At 44.5% G+C, this 19,974-nt stretch overlaps 1 protein-coding gene across 3 annotated transcripts in view; it reads right to left on the bottom strand.

Moving 5' to 3' along the window:
* Nucleotides 1-19,974, bottom strand: part of RHPN1 (rhophilin Rho GTPase binding protein 1) — a 61,653-nt gene that overhangs the window by 11,453 nt on the left and 30,226 nt on the right. For 2 of the 3 annotated variants that reach the window (XM_030553917.1, XM_030553918.1), the window contains exons 6-11: nucleotides 17,784-17,908; nucleotides 16,721-16,887; nucleotides 15,838-16,025; nucleotides 14,837-14,993; nucleotides 10,993-11,112; nucleotides 1,025-1,219 (exon numbers count right to left, since the gene is read on the bottom strand). In XM_030553917.1, the coding sequence (XP_030409777.1) occupies nucleotides 1,025-1,219; nucleotides 10,993-11,112; nucleotides 14,837-14,993; nucleotides 15,838-16,025; nucleotides 16,721-16,887; nucleotides 17,784-17,908 (952 nt within the window). The remainder of the gene's footprint in view (nucleotides 1-1,024; nucleotides 1,220-10,992; nucleotides 11,113-14,836; nucleotides 14,994-15,837; nucleotides 16,026-16,720; nucleotides 16,888-17,783; nucleotides 17,909-19,974) is intronic. The other variant, XM_030553919.1, reaches the window with a different exon arrangement.

Raw genomic sequence — 19,974 nt, 5'->3', positions numbered from 1 at the left:
ATCTGGTCCATGACTCGTCTCCTAGGTGCTATGGTAACAAATGATTAGTAGTGTCAGGACAGCAACAGTGTATTCATTAGAAAAAGCCCAACCCTGCTCAGGTGACAGACCAACATAACAGGCCCAGACTCCTAGCTGGTGTAAATCAGCCTAGCTCCATTTAAGTCAATGGAGCCAGGCCAGATTACTCTATCTGATGGCTTGGCCCACAATTTGCATCACCACATAACTGCACTTCAGGAAATTGCTGCATAATACCAGAACGTATTAAACAAACCACCTGATCTGGGTGTGTCTGGGTCTAATCCTAACTCTACCACCAGCTTGCTGTGTGATCCTGGGCAAGTCACGTTCCTTCTTCGTGCTGCAGTTCCCCCCCCGCCCCTTTTGTAAAATACTTTCCATACCCACTTAGGGGGTGGGGTAGATGGAAGAAATGTAGCGTAATGTTGATGAAGTGAATCAAATTTCTTGGATTAATAGTGCCACAAAAATACTAATTCTCCTCTCATCCCTCAGAATGGAGGAAAGGGCTACGCTTTTATATCCTGTCCATCACCGGGGTCTGAGACAAAAAAATTGCAACTTTAGAACATTATCAATGAGCAACAACTCTCCCAACATGGCTCCTGCAAGCGCACATGCCAATTTAATTTGAGAGGGGATAATTTAGCACAGAAAAGGACTCGCATAAGAATGACCCACACTGGGTCAGACCAAAGGTCCATCCAGCCCAGTATCCTGTCTACCGACAGTGGCCAATGCCAGGTGCCCCAGAAGGAGTGAACCTAACAGGCAATGATCAAGTGATCTCTCTCCTGGCATCCATCTCCACTCTCGGACAGAGTCTAGGGACACAATTCCTTTCTCATCCTGGCTAATAGCCATTAATGGACTTAATCTCCATTAATTTATCCAGTTCTCTTTTAAACCCTGTTATAGGGACTAAGGGAGGAGGAGCCTGAAGGATCAAAGACACAGGAAGACAGTCAATAGTGCTTCCAACACTTCAAATGACACTTACGATGAATGTCGGAAGCATCTCCGGTTTCGAAGAAGTCTTCCTCGTGATCGATTTCTGAGTATTTGCTAAGCGAGCGCTTGTGAGCGAAGGAGAGGACCTCCTGGAGGATGTCCATCTTCCTCAGGATTTTACACAGGCTATGGATCCTCATGGCTTCTTCGTGTCGCATAATAGCTTTTTTCAAATGAGCCTTGCCTATAAAGTACAAATGCCATAACACACCCATCACTGACAGGACAGATAATTCATGCAGGACTATGTTCCCTCCAAGCCACTAGCAGATCAGCAGAAAGCAGTCCCAGTAACTTCACTGCTACTTTTGGAAAGCTAGCTCGATCAAAGCTAAGTCAGGAGGGCCTACACCAGCTGCAACCACAGCTACCAAATACAGCACAGACCTGCCCAAACATGAAGTGCTCCATCTTGAGCTGAGTGGAAGTAGCACCAATCATGGACATGCAAGCCTCACTTCTAGGTCTCACAGGAGTCATCTTGCTCAGTGGGCCTGAGCAATGACATGGAGTTTTCAATTCAGTTCTTTATTGGTATAGGGTTCCCCCTCTGCCCCCATGCAGGGCTACTGCTCAGCCCAACATGGGTTTAGGTACGATTTAGGATGTGTCATTTAAAATCTGCTGTAGCCAAACAAGTTACTGGGCTCTTCACAGGAGTAACTGTGTGGGCTTTAGACACTTGAATTATATACAGGTCAGACTAGGTCCCGAACTCCCTTCTGGCCTTAAACTGAATTTATGAACACAGATGCAGTCAGGAAGCTACCTGTGGCCAGTGATAAACCATGGAATAAACACTCTTTTGCTGACAATCTTATGGTAGTTCCAGTTTAAAGACACATGATGTGAACATAGTCCAGTAAATTACTCTGGATTTACACAGGTGTAAGAGATCAGAACCTGACATACCAGGTTCTATGCTATAAATACGTTTCTCAGAAGTGAATATTTGTGCTGTAGGATGTTGACAAGGCAAGTATTGTTAGGCCCTGTTCTCTATTCGGAGAAAAATTCATTACAATAAGTATTTTTCATTTTCTGTCCAAGAGATCAATCTATATTAAAAATACACACCACTATTTGGAATTCTTGGACACTGGAGTGAACTTGGTTTTGTAAGTGCTATGATGGACTTCCTGCTTTTTCCTATCATGTACAGAAACACACAGGGATGGTCTGTCTGGATTTGGTGATCAAAGGATTACTCAATAGATAATAGCAATTAAGAAATATACAAGCCCAGGCATGTCCTGAAAAGTTCTCAGATAATTATGTTGCTTTCTAATTAATCTTAACATTGGGACAGAATCTCCCTCCACTCCCCAGAGAACATTAAGTTAACCGTCTCAGCTGGCACTTCTGCCTCCAATATTACTTAGTTGGAGATGAAGGTGTGCTGACTGCTGCTAACAAGGTGGTATAACATCTTACATGGCTGGTCTAAAAATCAATGGTTTTCAATCTTTTTTCATTTGCAGACCCCTACAAAATTTAAAAAATGCAAGGTATGGACCCATTTGGAAATCTTATACATAGTCTGCAGAACCCCAAGAGTCCGCAGACCACAGGTTTAAAACCACTGGTCTAAATGTATTGAAGTTACAACCCAATGAGCCACAGAGGAGGCAAGGAAGACAGCTCTTCTGTGAGAAAGAAAAGAGGGACCTTTCTGTGGATATGTTTAAATTTAACCTCTGCATCCTGGGAATATACAAGAGCAGAGACTGGTGTCCACACTTTCCATTTTTTGTAAGAATTAACAGGGCCATCTTGTCGTCTTGGTAGAGAAGAGCAATAGAGCCAGATTCCCAGCTGGTGTAAATTAACATAGCTCCAGTGAAATCAATGGAACCACACACCAATTTACATGAGCTGTGGATCTGGCCCCCTAAATCTTAGCAAGATGTCATTTGGAATAGCCGGCTTGTGAAGGTCTGTTGGGAACACTTCAGGATTCTCATCTTTCTCACTAGTACAATTATGATAAAATCTAAACCTTCTTGCTTAGAACATTTCAAAACTAAACTAGGCAAAGCAGCTAGTAGGGAACAATCCAGCCTTGGGCTGAAGATGAATTTATCCCCAGTAGGTCTTTGTCTCTTGGTTTTTCATGCTTTCTAAATCATAGAAGTCTTAGATGCACAATGACACAAAAGTGGGGGGCTGGGCGGGAGGCAAAGCAGATATGACAAACTAGAGCTTAAGATCCAAGTTTTCTATTGTTCCAGTTGCTTCAGAGACAGCTGTTAGAATAAAAAAACCAAACACTGCTGAAAAAGCAAGTGGAGAATTTCTTTGTCTTTTTTTGACAATCAGTATCATAGGGAGGAAAAGATAGGAATTATGGTTCCCCCACCACCACCAAGTATCCTCCTGTGATCAGGTTGATAACCTGAAAGCCAGGCGTCAACCTGTATTTGAAACTTTCAGTAAATCCAAGCAGATGTCTCTTAACTGCCTCAGGTTATGTTAAATGACTCTGAAAGCACCACAGACCATTGATGTGATAAGAGCCATATTCACTAGCTTTTTAAAGACAACTAGGTACCTGGGTCTCTTTCTGAAACTGAATTATAAGCCAACATAGCAGAACTTTTTTATATATACTTTTGATAGATAACACTGGTGTTTACTTTTAAGCATTTTTTCTATTTACATTTTCAGTTCTGGGACGTTACGGGAGGAGTCAGACAATTAATTATTAAATAGTAGCAGCGATGGCATGGTGTTTACGAGAGCTAGCTTTTACCACTTTGGGAAAAACTAGTTTGTCTCACTTAAGACATTTTCTATGTTGAAAACTGTTTCATTAATGCATACTACATTACACTTGGAATACTACATAATGAAAACTAATTGTGGTTTCATAAGGAGGTAGATCCAGACATTAAATTTAGGATTGTATGAATAAAAAATAAAACTCTGGTGGGCATAATACTAATATATAAAATTGCTGATCAGAATGTCTATACATTTTGGTCTGATATTGTCCTCAAAGAAGTTATACAAGTCGTGACTCATTTCAGTTTTCAATATTTATATAACAAAAGTCAAACATATTCAGTTATATGAAAACAATAATGCAGAGTTGTAGGCTTTTAACATTGAGCAATCAGAAGCACGCCGAGTCATAGACCTACAGTCCAGGTCCATTTGGCCATCCTGCAGCAAGAGACAAATTCCAATGCAACAGAGAGATTAAGCCAATTCCTAAATTCTGAATTGATGTATACAAAGTTTTGAAAAAAGATTTTTTCCTGTGATTGCTGAACACTGATGCAATTGCACCATGAATTCTATGAAGTTGGATGGAATATCAATATTCTTCAGATTTTTTTTTTTAAATCTGTGACAGGTATTTTTTCCTTGATAGTGGACAAAAACATTGATTGGAGCTGTAAATATGGCAAAAATTGGGATTTTTTGCCTTGCGATTTCTGCACTGGTGATAACGTAGATTTTTCCAGGTTTATGTCAAGGCTGAGGCTTGAGAAAAGGTTCGTGGTCACATGGATGGTGCGAAGGATGTCAGTTTCAGATGGAGCCTTGAGGAGACAGTCGTCCAAGTATTGAAAGATGACAATGTCCTTTTTACATAGAGAGGCAGTGATTACTGCAACAACCTTAGAGAATACATGAGGGGCTGTCGACAGTCTGAAGGGCAGGACCTTGTACTGACAGTGGTCGGTTTCCATAATGAAGTCTGTGGGCAGGATGTATTGTGAAATAAAAGTACATGCCTTGGAGGTCAAAGGCCGAGAATCAATCCCCCTGTTCCAGTTTTGGGATAACAGTGGAGAGCGTAACCATCTTGCAGCATTGCAGTTTGAAGAATTTGTTTAGGTTTCAAAAGGTCTAGGATTGGTCTCCATCCACCAGATTTCTCAAGGACCAGAAAGTAAAGAGAGTAAAAACCCTTCCCTCTGCGTTGGGGTGGGACTGGTTCTATGGCTCCCAATCTACAGATGATTTCTCTTTTCTCCTAAGATGGGTCCATGAGAAGCGTCCCTGAAAAGGGACAGGGAGGGAGGACATATCTGCCCCGAAGACCTCCAGAACTGACTTATCTGAGGTAATTAGCTACCATGATGGAAAAAAAGGGGGTAGGAGGTCGCCAAATTGGTGGGATGTCAAAAGTGGTTGATATGACTGGAGCAGAGGAAGGCTTCTCAGGGTCTCATCCACATCTTCAAAATTGTTGTTTGGTTAGAAGTGAGAGAGAAATATCTCCCAGGGAGTCATATGTCTGCATTTGTAAGTGGTTTCTGGCAATGTTGCTGGGTATCGTATTGCCACTCTGAGGTATAACAGTGGTCGGGGTCATGGAGGAAGTAGATAGTTCCCAGGCATCTCTTTGGTGCTGGAGAGAAAATACTGAGAGTGTGAAGTGTTGCCGGGAATCCAGTGGTGCTGGAATGTGTTAAATTGTATTCTTTTTGGATAAGGCTGTTTATCCTTTTTTTTCCTTTAAGCAATTGACCCTGTATATTGTCACCTTATTACAGAGAATATTTTTAAATGTCTTTTTCTTTCTTTTTTATATAAAGCTTTCTTTTTAAAAACCTGTTGGAGTTTTTCTTTAGTGGGGACTCCAGGGAATTGAGTCTGCAGCTCACCAGGGAATTGGTGGGAGGAAGAAGTCAGGGGGAAAATCTCTTTGTGTTAGACTTACTAAGCCTGACTTTGCATACCCTCTGGGTGAGGGGGAAGAGAGATTAGCTCCCTCGGTACTTGTGTTTCCAGGACTTGAAACAGGGAGGGTAGAATCCCTTTGTTTAGATTCACGGAGCTTGCTTCTGTATATCTCTCCAGGAACCCAGGGAGGGAACACCTGGGTGGGAGGAGGGGGAAGGGAAATGGTTTATTCCCCTTTGTTGTGAGACTCAAGGAATCTGACTCTTGGGGTTCCCCAGGGAATGTTTTGGGGAGACCACAGTGAGCTAGGCACTGTAGAATTCCTAGCTGGTGGCAGCAATTACTAGGTCCAAGCTGGTACCTAAGCTTGGAGATTTTCATGCTAACACCCATATTTTGGACGCTAAGGTCCAGATCTGGGAAAAAATGTTATGACAAAACCAGCCTCATAACAGCAGCAGTTTCTATGAATCAGGCAGTGGTGTCCGCAGAGTTTAAACAGGCTTGCAGAGCTTTACGGGCTAAGAGGTGTTCCACAGAGATGAGCTCTTGGAATTGTCCCAGTTTTTCATCAGGAAGGTCTTGGCAGAGAGTTCTTATATTTTAGAGTAGTTAATGTCACAGTTAGCCATGAGAGCCTTGTCATTGGATGTGCGAAACTGGAGAGTAGCAGATGAATAAGCTTTACATCCGAACAGGTCCAGCTGCTTCCAGAATAAGCTTTACATCCGAACAGGTCCAGCTGCTTCCAGTCTCTAACATGGTGGATAGGTCAAGATTGGTATTTTTCTTCATGGCATTGACAACCATGGAATTCTGAGTGCAGTGAGTAAAAAGAAATTCCAAGTCCTTGGCAGGACCATAGTATTTTTTGTCCGTCCACTTTCAAGTCAATGGAATGGACACTGGGGCTTGCCAGAGTACTTTTGCAGGATCGAGAAGGGCCTGATCGATAGAGAGAGCGATTCTGGAGGATGACGACACGTGCAGGATGTTGAGCAGCTTATGTTGTTCATCCTTCCCCTCCTCTAAAGGAATCTGAAGAGTGTCTGCAAGCCTGCAAAACAATTTCTGAAAGTGTCTGGAGTCATCAGCTGCAGTAGGAGATGGAAACCTGATAGCCTCATTAGGAGAAGAAGAGGAGCAGCAGTGGAATTTCCTTCTCCTGCTCTTCTTCCTCCTCCAGTATGGGAAGAGGCGAGAGACCAATGTGGTGGGCGAGAGACTGATGAAGAAGGGGAAGGCCTTCAGATCTGGTCTGTGGAAGGGTTCCCAAACTGTTCTCCATATATGGCCCAAAGATCCCAGTATGGCCAAGTTTAAGGGAGTAGCACGTGGGGTTGCATCCATACCAGTCCTTACCAGGGGCCTTGTCCAATGGTGGATTGCCTGTAAAGTATAGAAGAGGCCTTGTGAGATTGTCTCGAGTGGGACTTACTTCTCCTCCTCTTCTACATCACTAGGGAAGGCAGGTGCCATCCTCGGTGAACGGTGATGTGATTCCGGCAATGAGGATGGCAGTGGATGTAGGTCATGTTCAAGTAGTGGGGGGACTCAGGCAACTCAGAGACAAACAGGTCTTTGAGATGTCAAAACTCCTGTGGAGGAGAGAAGAGCATTGTTGGCACAGCTGATGGGGTTGAAGACTTTCCTGGTGCTGAGGACTTAGTTGGTGCTGAAAAGGATGTTGGCGCTAGTAGGGTTGTCGGTGCTGACAATTCTGTTGGTGCTGTGAGGCTCGGAGTAGGTCTGGCTGGCACTGGTTTCAGAGGTCTTGCATCTCAGTCTTTAATACCCAGAGACAGTGCCGAGGGCTGCAAATTTGTTGGTTGACATCAGTACGAGACGTTCCAGGTCCCACCTGTGTCCCCTCTCTGAGGATGTTGAGGCAACTGACCTTGCTGGGGATAGAGCTGTGTCAGGTGGCGTCTCAATGAGTGACAATGGAGCCCGTTTCCTCAGGTCAGAATGGGGAGGAGACTACTTTCTTTTGGAAGGACACAGAGAATGGGTCAGTACACCACCTAGTGGAGTGTGAGGGCCATGGAGAGGAAATGTCTGGGCTGGGTTCCAAAGCTGGACACAGTGATTTCTCCATGAAGAGAAATCACAAGCCGAATGTGCCAGTCTTTTCTGGCCCTGGCAGTGAGCACATTTTTGTGGGATGTATCCCTTCCCCAGGGAGCAAATGTACTGCAGGTGACCATCAGTTACTGGAAAGGCATTCTGGCAGGACATGCCCCTCCTGAATCCAGGCGTGCCAGGCATGAGGGTGAGGGAAAATCTCCTCAGTCGGGAAGGGCAGGAAGCGGGAAATGAAAACCTAAACTACGAACTAACGAGGTGGTTAAAGAGGTGGAGAGATTTTTTTTTTTTTTTTTAAATTGGGAGTTCAGAAGTGTGGAAGTGGAAATAGGGATAAAGGGAATTTTGACACAGACATCTTAGTTTTCAACAGAATCGAGCAAGAGTCAAGCTAATTCCAACTCTAATAATGCGAGACTTTAAGGCAGGGCCTGGGCGAGTGGGAAAACTGTAAGAGATGCTTTTTGACTTTGTGTTAGATAAGAATGGAACGCAGATTGTAGCAGGAACTATTGAGAAAAGTAAGACATCAGGAAGGAATATGTATAAACAAGATGTGGCTGTTGATCATTATTGTATGCAACAAAAGGTATAAATGCTTGCCCTAACTGTTTATCTGGAGGAGACCTGCCTCGGGAGGGGGGAAACCCTATCCGTGCACTCTCTCCCCCTTGCAATTGCTTGAGAATAAACACTGCCTCTGACTTGCTGCAAACAACCTAAGAGCGAAGACTGCGTTTTCTTCCACAGAAGGAAAGAACTAACAAACTGCAAACAAGTAAGGCATTATCAATGGTAAAGGAGAAGCTGGTCTGGGCCAGAATCCACAGCAGAGCCTAAGGCAGTAGAGAAGGAACTGAGGGGCAGTTGGAACCCACAGCGCTACACACACACACACACACACACACACACACACACACACACACACACACACCCTGTTCACAGCATGAGACAGAGGAGATGCCCATGTGCAGTCCAACAGTCACGGCTAATGAAGATCTCCAAAGCCGGGTGCAGGGGGTGCTGCCGCACACACAGTGGAACACCTATAGTGACATCACTTAGAGAAGAACCATGACTATTCCTCCTGGATGTCTTTAGCTGACCTGGACTTGGCTGTCTTTTGAGGTTCTTGGCAATGACAGTGGAGTATTATCAGTACCTTCATCCTCACAGTCCGAGTCTAATACTCATGTGCATTTAATCAAAGTCATTGGTCTGGTGTCTGTTCTTTCCACTGCATTTTGCAAAATGTTTCCTCATGCAGTCTGCCTACCTGATCATTTTCTCTTTGCCATTTCTGCATCTAAGAAACACTGACATCTTCATAACTTTCTCAAAATAGCCATGAATTGGGTCAGGTGGTGGTCCACTTTTGCTCAAGTTGAAATATTTTGACTTGAGTTCCTGTACTGAATTCAGCTGCATGCAAGCAGCCACATCAAAAGACAGTACTGGACTTGACAGTTAGTTGCAGTTTACCTCAAACTAAAGTGTTGGAATCTGGGAATTCCCCCTTCTTTGTTTAGCTATGAAAAATTACCTGTTTATTTACCAAACAAAGGGAATTCCCAGATTCCAGAGTTTCAGTTTGAGTAGCCAAGTTTTAGGCTGAGGATTTTATGGGTCTTATTTCTTTTCTTTTCATTAAAATTAAACAGACCACATTACTGTGAAATCATCATCAATTGCTAAATATTTTTAGTAATGAGCATTAGTATATTCTAATAATAATTTTATTTTTTCCAGTATGATACCAGCATCCTGTCCTAAATTTGTTTTTCCGTGAAACTGCCAATTCTGAGTGGATGCTGAGATTCAAAAAGTTGAAGCTTTAAACCATTAAAGCATACTATATATTTTGACATGTGATGTTGACAAAGTAAATATCTCTAAACTCTAATAAGTTCTCAAGCAGCATATTTCTTACTTTGCCTAGCTGCAAATTGTGATCATTATTGATGGAAACAGTCATCAGTTTGTGTGTGTACGGTGAAATCAAGGTTTCTCCAACATTTACCAATAATGCTTCGAAGCCTAATGCTAAGACATCTCCCGCTCAAGTTTTGGGTTCCATTACAGGCTCCCAGCCCAATCCAATTCCCATTACATCCTGGGAAAGAAACCCACTGAATGCAGTGCAAGGTCATTAAAGTGAGTCCAACTTTGAAAAGCACCTACACTTAGCGCTTCTCCCGGGGTGTATTCAGAGTGATAACTGCTGACTTCAATGTTTGAAGCAAACTTTCCTGGTTTTGCCTCCAGTTAACCTTGGAGAGCCAACATCACTACATTAGAGAGCTGGATTCCATTCTGGCTCACGCATCACCAGCAGTATTTGTAACTAAGCACCGAGTGCAGTACTTTTATTGTTGGCTATATGCGAGCCAGAAAGAGCCCAGCCTGGCTCTCTGATCCTACGGGTACTTGCAACATTGGCAGTTAGAAAAACTTCTTTAGTGTACAAAATAAGCAGATGTAATGTGGAGTTATTGAGAGAAGAACATAGGACCCCATAAAATGCCATTTCTTCCTACACATACAGTCACTGGTGAACGTCTGTTACTCTGCCCCCGAAAGAAGCTGTAGGGTCTGCTTCTACCACAGAATTTCCAAGCAGAAGAGTTAAAGTGAAAGGATTCTCTTCATTTTCATACTGGGCTCTGAGGCACTAGAGCTGTCAGCAGGCTCAGGAAGACAGAGCTACATCCAGTCATGTTTGGAAGGGTCTCTGCAACCAGAAAGGCTAAAAACTTTTTGGTTTTGTCTGGTTTTAAATGACAGCTTAATTTCTACAGAAATCTATGGACTTAATTCAAGGAAAAGGAGAGGGAGTACACACATTTTTCATGCCCTGGTCCTATCTTTAAGACAGCAAAGCAGGACTGAGGTGTAGAGAAGTGAGGCAATAAGCCTCCAAGAAACCTGGCTGATAAATATCCCCCATATCTGGCTGATGTAGGATTTATAGTTAAAAGTTTGACTATGAAAAGGGAGACACCTGGCATGTTCCAGTCACAGCATCCCAGAAGAGGCCCCTTTCAAGCCACCACCACGGAAAAGGCAGAGCTGGGGCAGGGAGAGTGTTGAACATGGTTTCTCAATACTTCTTCAACAAGCCCTCAAGGATGCTGTCTACAGAGAGAAATAGCGGGATTACAGTGGGGCTTTTCATGCATTAAACCTTGTCTCCTGGCTAATGCCGTACAAGGTTGACTAGGCTGAGGGAGTTACCCAGTTTCCTTCGCTCCTCCGGGTCTTGCAGCACAAGACGAAGCGATGGTCCCTCCGGCATGGTGATGTGAAACTGAACAAAAGCCTTTTCGTGCTCTGGGAAGTCAGCTTCAGAGACAGCTGTGTGAAACAAGCAGGCATATACAGGCTCAGTGGAATAGTCAAAGCATTACTCATTCATGAATAGCTGGAAATTCCAGGCAGATGAGAGAAGAACCCGCATAGCCTATCTGCAGCAGCACTTGGATCTACATTGCTCCAGCAGTTTAGAGAATGAAGTGTTTGTAATTACAGTAGAGCCTCTGCGCTAATGGATCCAAATGGAGCATGGAGCCTGTGTAGTTAATGGGCCAGCCTACAAAAATCACCAAATGTATGAAAAATTTCAAGTTTTTGCACTAGCTCTAGGGTTTATACTGCACCCATCATTGTGGTATCTGGGCACCTTCTAGTTCTTCCAGTTGCCTTAGGTCTTTTTTAAAGCAGACATGAATGAAAAATAAAATAAAATAAAATAAAAATGTGTCCTAGATATATATGCCCAAGTCACAAATACAGAGGGCATGGATACACTGCAATCAGGAGGGGTGATCGCAGCACACACACACAGGCAAACTAGTTTTGGACTAGCTAGGGTAACAGTAGCAGCAGAGCCAGGGCACCATGGGTGGCGGGACAGGCTAGCCACTCCAGTATGTGCCATGCGTCCTGGACAGACTTGGACTTGGGAAGCTGGCCCATGCCATCCCACCCCTGCTGCCACAGCTGCGCTGCTACTTGAGCTAGACCAAAGCACAATCCTGGTGAGGCAGAAACAAGGCTTGTCACAAGCCCTTCGAGCAGTGGATCTAGTCAGTTTGTGTTGTTGTTTTTTGGTAACTAGCCTGTGGCCAAAGCTGCGGCTAATCTTTTTAGGTCTGGATGAACTTCAGGATTATAGCATAATCTCCTCTCTAGGGAACAGGAGGTGATAAGGAGAGATTTGGAGGGCTCATGACCAACAGAAACACTTAAATAAAAATAATCAAAATCAAGCCAGCGTGTTCCCAGAACACTAACTGGAAGCTACTGCTGAAGCCTGTTGAAACTGAAGTCAGCCCTACGTCATGCTGGCATTATGGATACTGATTCTTTCTGTGCAAGTACGGTATCGTCTGGGGATTAATCTTGGCATAAAGAGTTTATTGATGGCCTGTTGTACTGGCTAAGGATTTGTTACTCTGAACAACAGGGCTAGATTATACCTAGGGAGGGAGCAAACAATGGCTGTGGCATCTGAACTGCAGACACACATTGCCTTCCCAAAAGCCAGAATGGGCATGATGTGGTAGTATGGGGACTCTCCTGTTGATTCTTGCTTTCCCCCCTCCCACCCCTTAACCAGCCGTTACTGTTAGGACAGTCACTGTGAAAGCCACACATGTTTGAGTGCTTCGAAAAATGCTTGCTTTCCCCTTGCTGCCCTGTAACGATGCTGGTCGTTATACCATCCTCACCTGCTACTCCTACAACAGTCTCCAAGCTTCCCATCCCCACCTCCCCATAATCCCCTATTCATGGAGCTTCCTCCCAACTCGGGCCCACTAACCCAGCACCCGCTCCTCATTCTGATTGCTAAAGACTCGCTTTCCTCTGTGACACCTGTGTAGAACGAGCCAATAAAGAAGAGCGGGGGGGGAGGGGGAGGCAGTAGAAAGATGACAATTGAACCACAGATATGCGCGCACACCCCTGAAATGACCGCATTGCTGCAACCCTCTTCCTTCCTCATCTTACCCCTCCCTACCACTTGTTAGGCAGTACACCACATGTGGGGTTAGAGTGTAAGCGTTTTGGGATAGAAACCAGGCCTGACTATCTTGTAAAGCACATTGGGTGGGCCTCACAGAGATGTGCTGGGAGGGATCGTAGTCTCAGCACTTCACCAGCTGGTGCTGTGCTGTCTCCTTGGGCCTGCAGGGGCCACTGAGGGCCAGACTCCTAATTGCCATATTGTCAGTGCTGCCTCCCTCTCCTGCTGGGCAGGAAGCAGCAGTGGCAGCCTGGGCCAGAGCCAAGTGTAGAACGCACCAGGCCCCAACCCCTTGTTCATCGACGTCATGAGCTGGCTCTCGCTGCTCAGTCAGTTGGTGATCGTCACGCTGGCCATCGGTGAGAAAGGCCACTGGTCAAACCCTGCCAACCCGACCTGAACCAAAGAGTGTCAAGTTATTTGCATACACGACTCAAACCCCACATTTGTAGTCAGCTCCTGTTGATTTGCAAGGGTCTAATCCTCTTCAAGTGCTCCCTCTGCTTGATGAGACGAAGGGATCCGAACAGGGATCTGGCATCTCTCAGGCAAGTGCCCGAACCAATAGAGTCATTCTATCTCTTTGTCATGCTCAATTAAATGACTGGATCATTTAAATATTAATTGAAGGGGAACAACTTCAATAAGCAGAGTGAAGGAGACCCACATCAGAATATCCCTTAGCCCACTCGTTTGGAGACTCACCTGCAAGGTAGTAGATCCCTATTCAAATCCCTTCTTGTCACGCAGAGGGGAGACTTGAACAGGGGGGCATCTCCCACATCCTGAGTGAGTACATTAACCACAGGGACAAAGGTTTAGAGGAGGTTTCCCTCCATCCCACCCCCGCTATTTTACATGGAGTTAGACAGCCTCTGATGAGGCCCCACATGCGACCTAGGCAACCAAATGCCAGTCTCTGTTAGTGATTCAATAACCGGGGGGCGAGAACAGGAATCAAACTCGGAGAGGGGTGGGGCTTAGGACACACCCCTCTTGTTGGCTTTGTGGATCGCACTCTAAGGTACCTATCTGACCATTTGTTATGTAGGTTTTGTAGATCTTAGCGTTGTTCCTGTCATTTTCTTGGCACCTCAAAGTTAGGTGTTGTGATCCTCAGTGTTGCAATGTCTGAGCCCCCTTTGTGGAGCTGTGCCATTGTAAAAGTATTACTTACATCTTGATTTTTGAAATGTATGTTTTCTGAAGTCAGCTGTTTATATTACTGTACTGTCTAGAGGCCCCAAACAAGATTGGTGCTCCACTGTGCAAGGCATTGTGTATATACACAACAGACAAGCCAGACAGAAGGTGAGAGAAAAGAAATATTCTCCATTTAACAGATGGGGAATGGAGACAGAGATATTAAGTGACTTGCCTTGAATCACACTGGGAGTCTGTGGAAGAGCTGAGAATTGAACTGAGGTCTTCCAACTCCCAGGCCAGGCCAGGCCAGGCCCTTAATGAACTTTTCTCAAGCAGTCTCCCTGCACTATCCTTACCCCTTCACTCTGAGGGCACAGGGCACCCACAGGCAGTGCTAGGTACAGAACGCTAAGTGGAATACTTCTTATTGCAGCCTTAGAGATACCGCACTGATTGACAAGAGCTGGATCAACACTCCACAAGCCCTCTCCTTTCCTCGCTATTTACTCCCATGTCTCTGTTGCAACTCTGAAACGGAGAGCATACTGCATTCCTATTGCACTTTTTAGCCAGTGCTCTCAAAGGTCTTTACAAGCATTGTACAAGAAGCAGGCAGGCAGTGAGTATCAAGTTCACCTCTGCTACACAACCTGTCCTCAGTTTCAGATTAAGTGAAGTTACAGACAGTTCTGTTTATGTTAAAACGTCCCACAAGGCATTATGCTTCCTGCACTATTATTTCTGTGTCCCCCTCATTTTTGCTCATGTCCCACATTTGAACCTTGAGGGGTCAAGTGCTGAGCTGTTGCTTTGATGAATGCTACATAGACACGCAAGATAAACACGCGTTTAGGTGACAGCACAGCCGCCTTTGGGCTGCAGGTCAGCTGTAGGACTGATACTCACAGGGGCAGTCACAAAGTGCAACGGCAGCGTAGTAGTGGGAGAGGGCCTTGAAATGCTCAGACTTGACATGGACCATGGTGGCCCATGAGAAAGGTACATAATCCTTCACGTGAGCCTGGCTCATGGTCTGATGCACCAACAAGTAGACTTCTTCAACCTGCAACCATCAAAACACAGGCTATTAATTAATCAGAAACCAGTCTAACTGTGAGGCTGTGGATTAAAAACAAAGAACAGCCATACTGCGTCAGACCAATGGTCCATCTAGCTCAGAGGGCCTACAGCATTAATGATCCCAAATCAAGATATCACCCTGGCTTCACCCTGAAGTGTCATCTTAGTAGAGCTGTAAGACTCTTCAGAAATTAGGGAGGGCTCCATAGAGTCATGGCTGGAGGGTGAGCATCTTTTAAACACCCAACATATTCCTGGTCTATATCTACCACCCGGATGGGAGTTTAACAGTACATGTGGATAGCAGTGCCAGACACTTTAGACGGAGTGAAGAGAACAGGGTAATTGAGTGATCCATTCCTGTCACACAGTTCCAGTCACAAGATTGTTTCAACTAAAGACTCGTGTGACTTCGCCCTAATTCTCACAGAGGATTCCTTATTTTTTGGAAATATAAATATTGTTAAATCTTAATCCATAACTGCTCAGCTCATGATTGAGGCGTGGAGTACCCAGGAAACCGATGGCTGCCCCTCCTGATAGCTGTGTTTAATGGTTGCATTTCACCCAGTGGAGCAACGAGTGTGCACAGCCTGCAGTGCCTCCCTTGCTCATTGCAGCAATGACAGCTCCATGTAGTTCCATCCCATCCCATCCCACTGCTTCCCCATAGGGCATGCCTCATCCCCCTAAGCCAAGGGTTCTGCCTGTCCCTCCCTGCTGGTTTTCCTCTCTTCCCACTACACACTAGACAGCTCTGCTAAGTAAAGCCACAAGAGATGAGTAGCTTTGCTGGGTTCAGACAGAAATTGTGCAGCGATGTGTACCCTGGCTGCTTCTTGTGCAATCTGCAGTTGAGTGAAGAAGTCATTCTGGGCGCTGGTCAGGGTGACCTTCTCAAAGACACACTCTTGCACCTGTGCAATCATCAGTCGCACAAGCATGTTCAGCGAGGCAGTGCTCATGTCCAGGCTAGGGGCGTTGGAGAAGTTCTCCTTCAGGTAGTTAAAGGCACCTGCATGAATAGAAGCAGCTGGAGAGAGACATTGCAAAAGACTCTTCTGCTTACAATTCTAAAACCAAGTGGAGACTGGCAAATGTAGATAGTGAGCATCACCACCACCACTCAGTGGGATTAGCAGAGCAGTAGATGATGGCCACTGATATGCCTGGCACTTGCCATTGTTATGACTCATTCTCAGTGCTCTCCAAACTCTGCCTCACTTTGGTACGTTGCTCCTGCCTGCCTCGACTGCGTGTGCTCTAGAGACTCCGTCAGTGTTTACGCTGCTCCACATCATGGGTGAGAGCTGATCAGAATGTGCTGGTGAAGTCAAAGCCTGATTCTGGTAAATGAGTGCAACTGTCTAGAGAGCTCAGATTAGAGGCAATACCAGTCACACATGCCTCAGAACAACGCCCTCTCCATATTGGTTATGAGGTCTTCTCACAGGGTCAGGATTGAGAGATGCATTAGCAAAACTTGGGATATGGTGGGTTATTAGTCTAGTTACTATAGCAGAGAGGGGGGCTACAGGTCAGGATTAGGGGGCACTGGCCAGGCTCAGTGCACCTACAAAACATACACTCAATAACTCCAAAGTCTCTCACATGAAATGAGCAACAAGAAGTCCTCCCATCATTTTTTCCTGAAGAGCCCTCCCCACCAAAAAACAGAATCACCAAGAAAGCTCTAAACAGCTGACTTACCAGCTGCCTTTTGAAAAGCATCTATAGCCCGGTCGACTCCTTGCAGGGTTGTGCGATCCTGCCGTGCCCCAATCTGGGTGTGCAGAGCTCCAATGTTGAAGAGCACACTTCCCTTCTCAAAAGCCAGGGCGCGCTGATGAGAAGGGACTCCAGTTAGCGAGTCATACCTAGAGACAGGGGAAAAGACAAATTTGTTGCTTAAAATGCAGATTTGCCAGTATGCACTGGAGCATGATTTATAAGCCTACCAAAAGGGGAACAGACTTTTCAGCAGCTTGAAAAGCCACCCACTCTCAATGATTATATTGATAGAAAGGCTAGCCACAGAGATGAGACCTGAAATTTCATACAGTTCAAGGCCAGAAGGGACCACTGTGATCATTTAGCCTGACTTCCTCTGGAACACAAGCCAGAGAATTGCCCCAAAATAATTCCTAGAGCAGATCTTTTGGAAAAGTATCCAATCTTGATTTGAAAATTGTCAGCAGTGGACAACCCACCACAAAGGGAATGATGCCACTGCACAGCTTTCCACAGGGCAGTTTATGATCTGGTGCCTGCCAGACCCGAAAACATCTAAATAAGATGTGGCACGAACAAGGAGGCCTCCAGAGCATCGATGTTTAAAAACCACAAGCCTCTTTCCATTTATTACGCTCTGGATTCCTTTGTTGCTCACTGTGTGTTCATGTTTTGCTCAACTTGAAATAGAAACTATGAATGCTGTGATCACACTTTGCATTGACTGTACAGCACATGCTGGAAAGGATCTCAAAGCACTTACAGATTGCAATGAGTATACAATGCCCTTAAAGATACATGAGCATTAAAATCCCCATTCTGCAGTCTTCACTGAGTTTAAGTGATTTGCTTAAGATCACATGGAATGTAGTGCTGGAACCCAGATCTTTATGTTAATATGCCCAACTTCTGGTGATGAGGACAGAGAGAAAAGGATGGATTTTTGAAATATTTTAGAGGAACAAGCTCTACAGAGGGCCTGGGCATCTGGATCTATTTACCCTCAGCCCCCAATATCAGCAATATTAAGACCCTCACTAACCAGTGAAAGAAGATGCCCAAGTTTTTATTGGGAGGGAAGAATCTGTTGTCAAGAAAGTAAAGCTGGTTGTAATATTCCATCAGAAGTTCTAGCCCTGCCTCGTTCCGACTGGGAGTCCGCATGGCCTGTGGAAGAGGAGGGAAAAGAGTAACATATGCAGCTGTGGCATTTAGACATCAAGAGCAGCAAAACAGTGGCAAGCACACCAACAACACTGCTCTACAGCCAAAATGCTTCTGAAATAAATGTAGTCCAACTTTACTAATTCTGGGTCACTGAGAACGAAAATGATGCTTAAAATTGTTGATTGGCTCTAGTTTTCAAGATATGCTATTGGGTCAGTATATACGACCCTTGACTTGGGAATGGTGGAGGATAAGTGAGTTATAAAGGGAAGGTATCTCATTTTAAACCAGAAATGACTAAAATACATCTCTGACTGGATCTATGAATAAATCTATGACTGGGTTTGGACAGTACTTGCTTTTTAGGCAAAACAATGAATGATGCAATCTGAAGCTGGTATTGCATCATACATGATATGAATTGCATCATGTTATTCCTAGAAGTCATGGATGATGCAATCATAATGAAGCTTACATCACTCTGCTGAACAAATTGCCCTATATCAGCTCTAGAAATCATACAGTGTCGTGTTCTTTTATTTGTCAATGTTTGATTTTGCAAAGGGACACATTTGTTTAGCCAAAGTGAGCACAGATGCCTCGTACTTGTGTGAACAGTGTAGATAACTTCTGCTATGTTTGCGGTGAAGTGACTTTTGCATCACAAAAGCGCAGTCTAACCACTATGGTTAAGAAAGCCTATCACCTTTCTTTTGGCTGCAAAATTGGAGATCAGGACAAGAGGTGGGCCCCACACATATGCTGCAACACTTGTGCAACAAATCTTGGCCAGTGGTTGAACAGGAAAAGGAAATCTATGCCTTTTGCAGTGCCAATGATTTGGAGAGAGCCAACAGATCATACCAGCAATTGTTACTTCTGCATGGTGCCTCCAGTTGGGAAAGGTGTGTCAAAGAAGAAAAAGTGGACTGTGCATTATCCAAACATTCCATCGGCTATACGCCCAGTACCCCACGGAGAAGGACTGCCGGTTCCTGATGCACCAGAATCATTCTCACTTGAGTCAGATGAGGAAGAGGAAGAGGATGAAACTCCTGGTCCTAAACCATCAATGTCACAGGACCCACATTTTCTCCCATCCTCCTCCTCTGAACCACACCTCGTAACACAAGGTGAACTGAATGACCTTGTCAGGGATTTGGAACTACCCAAGAGTAAGGCAGAGCTGTTGGGCTCCAGACTACAGCAGCGGAATCTCCTGGCAGGCTATCAGGGCAAATGGAGCCCATCAATGCTTGCAGACTATTGCTGGACAGTGACAAGAGATGCTCCATTTAATGAATACAAGAGACAAGCCAAGAAGTGCCGAGTAGACACTGAATAGGATTAAACTATCTACATAATAGTTTTTTGCCTTTTGTTTCATAATAAATTTTATTTATATAACCCTTTTGCTGATTTTTAAAGTGTTACATAAACAGGACAGGTGAAATATTATCATGTAAAGCAACCATAAACACATGAAAAGACCTAGGTTTACAATTTATGATTAAAACTCTACTATCTACACAATATACATAGACATAAAATGTAAAAACTTAAATATCTTAGAAACAGTAGCCAATCAGTTGTTTTAATTGTCATATTGGAATTCAGCACATCAAAATACATAATAAATATCACATTTTATCTCTGAAGCAGACGACTTCTCAAAAATTGTAGACCAGTGCAATTAATGGGAGACACTCCCTGCTGATCAGAGACAGCATAAGGCTTATGTGTCACTCAGTGCCACTTCAGCACTATTCTGAGGGCACAGAAGTGAGATTTAAGAGGTGCAGAGGCCTTGCCTTTGGCACAGGGGGATGAAATTCATCCCAAATAAACATATCTGAGATTCTTTTACCATGATAGAAAATGACAGTACACCTGTACACTGAATGAGGCAAGGATCCTGGGGTGGGGTGGGGTGGGGTGGAGGGAAAAATAGTATATGATCATAATTAAAGTCTGAGCCTATGCACTTTGATATAGGAGGGCTAAAGTAAGATTTACTGGCAAAGCATCTCCTAACTCTAGAGTGTTTGACTTTGAAACCTTAACCT

This window comes from Gopherus evgoodei, chromosome 2 (genome assembly GCF_007399415.2).
Source record: "Gopherus evgoodei ecotype Sinaloan lineage chromosome 2, rGopEvg1_v1.p, whole genome shotgun sequence".
In the NCBI taxonomy this organism is placed as follows: Eukaryota; Metazoa; Chordata; order Testudines; family Testudinidae; genus Gopherus; species Gopherus evgoodei.
Note: the sequence above shows the minus strand (reverse complement) of the source record. Positions and strands in the feature narration are given on the sequence as shown.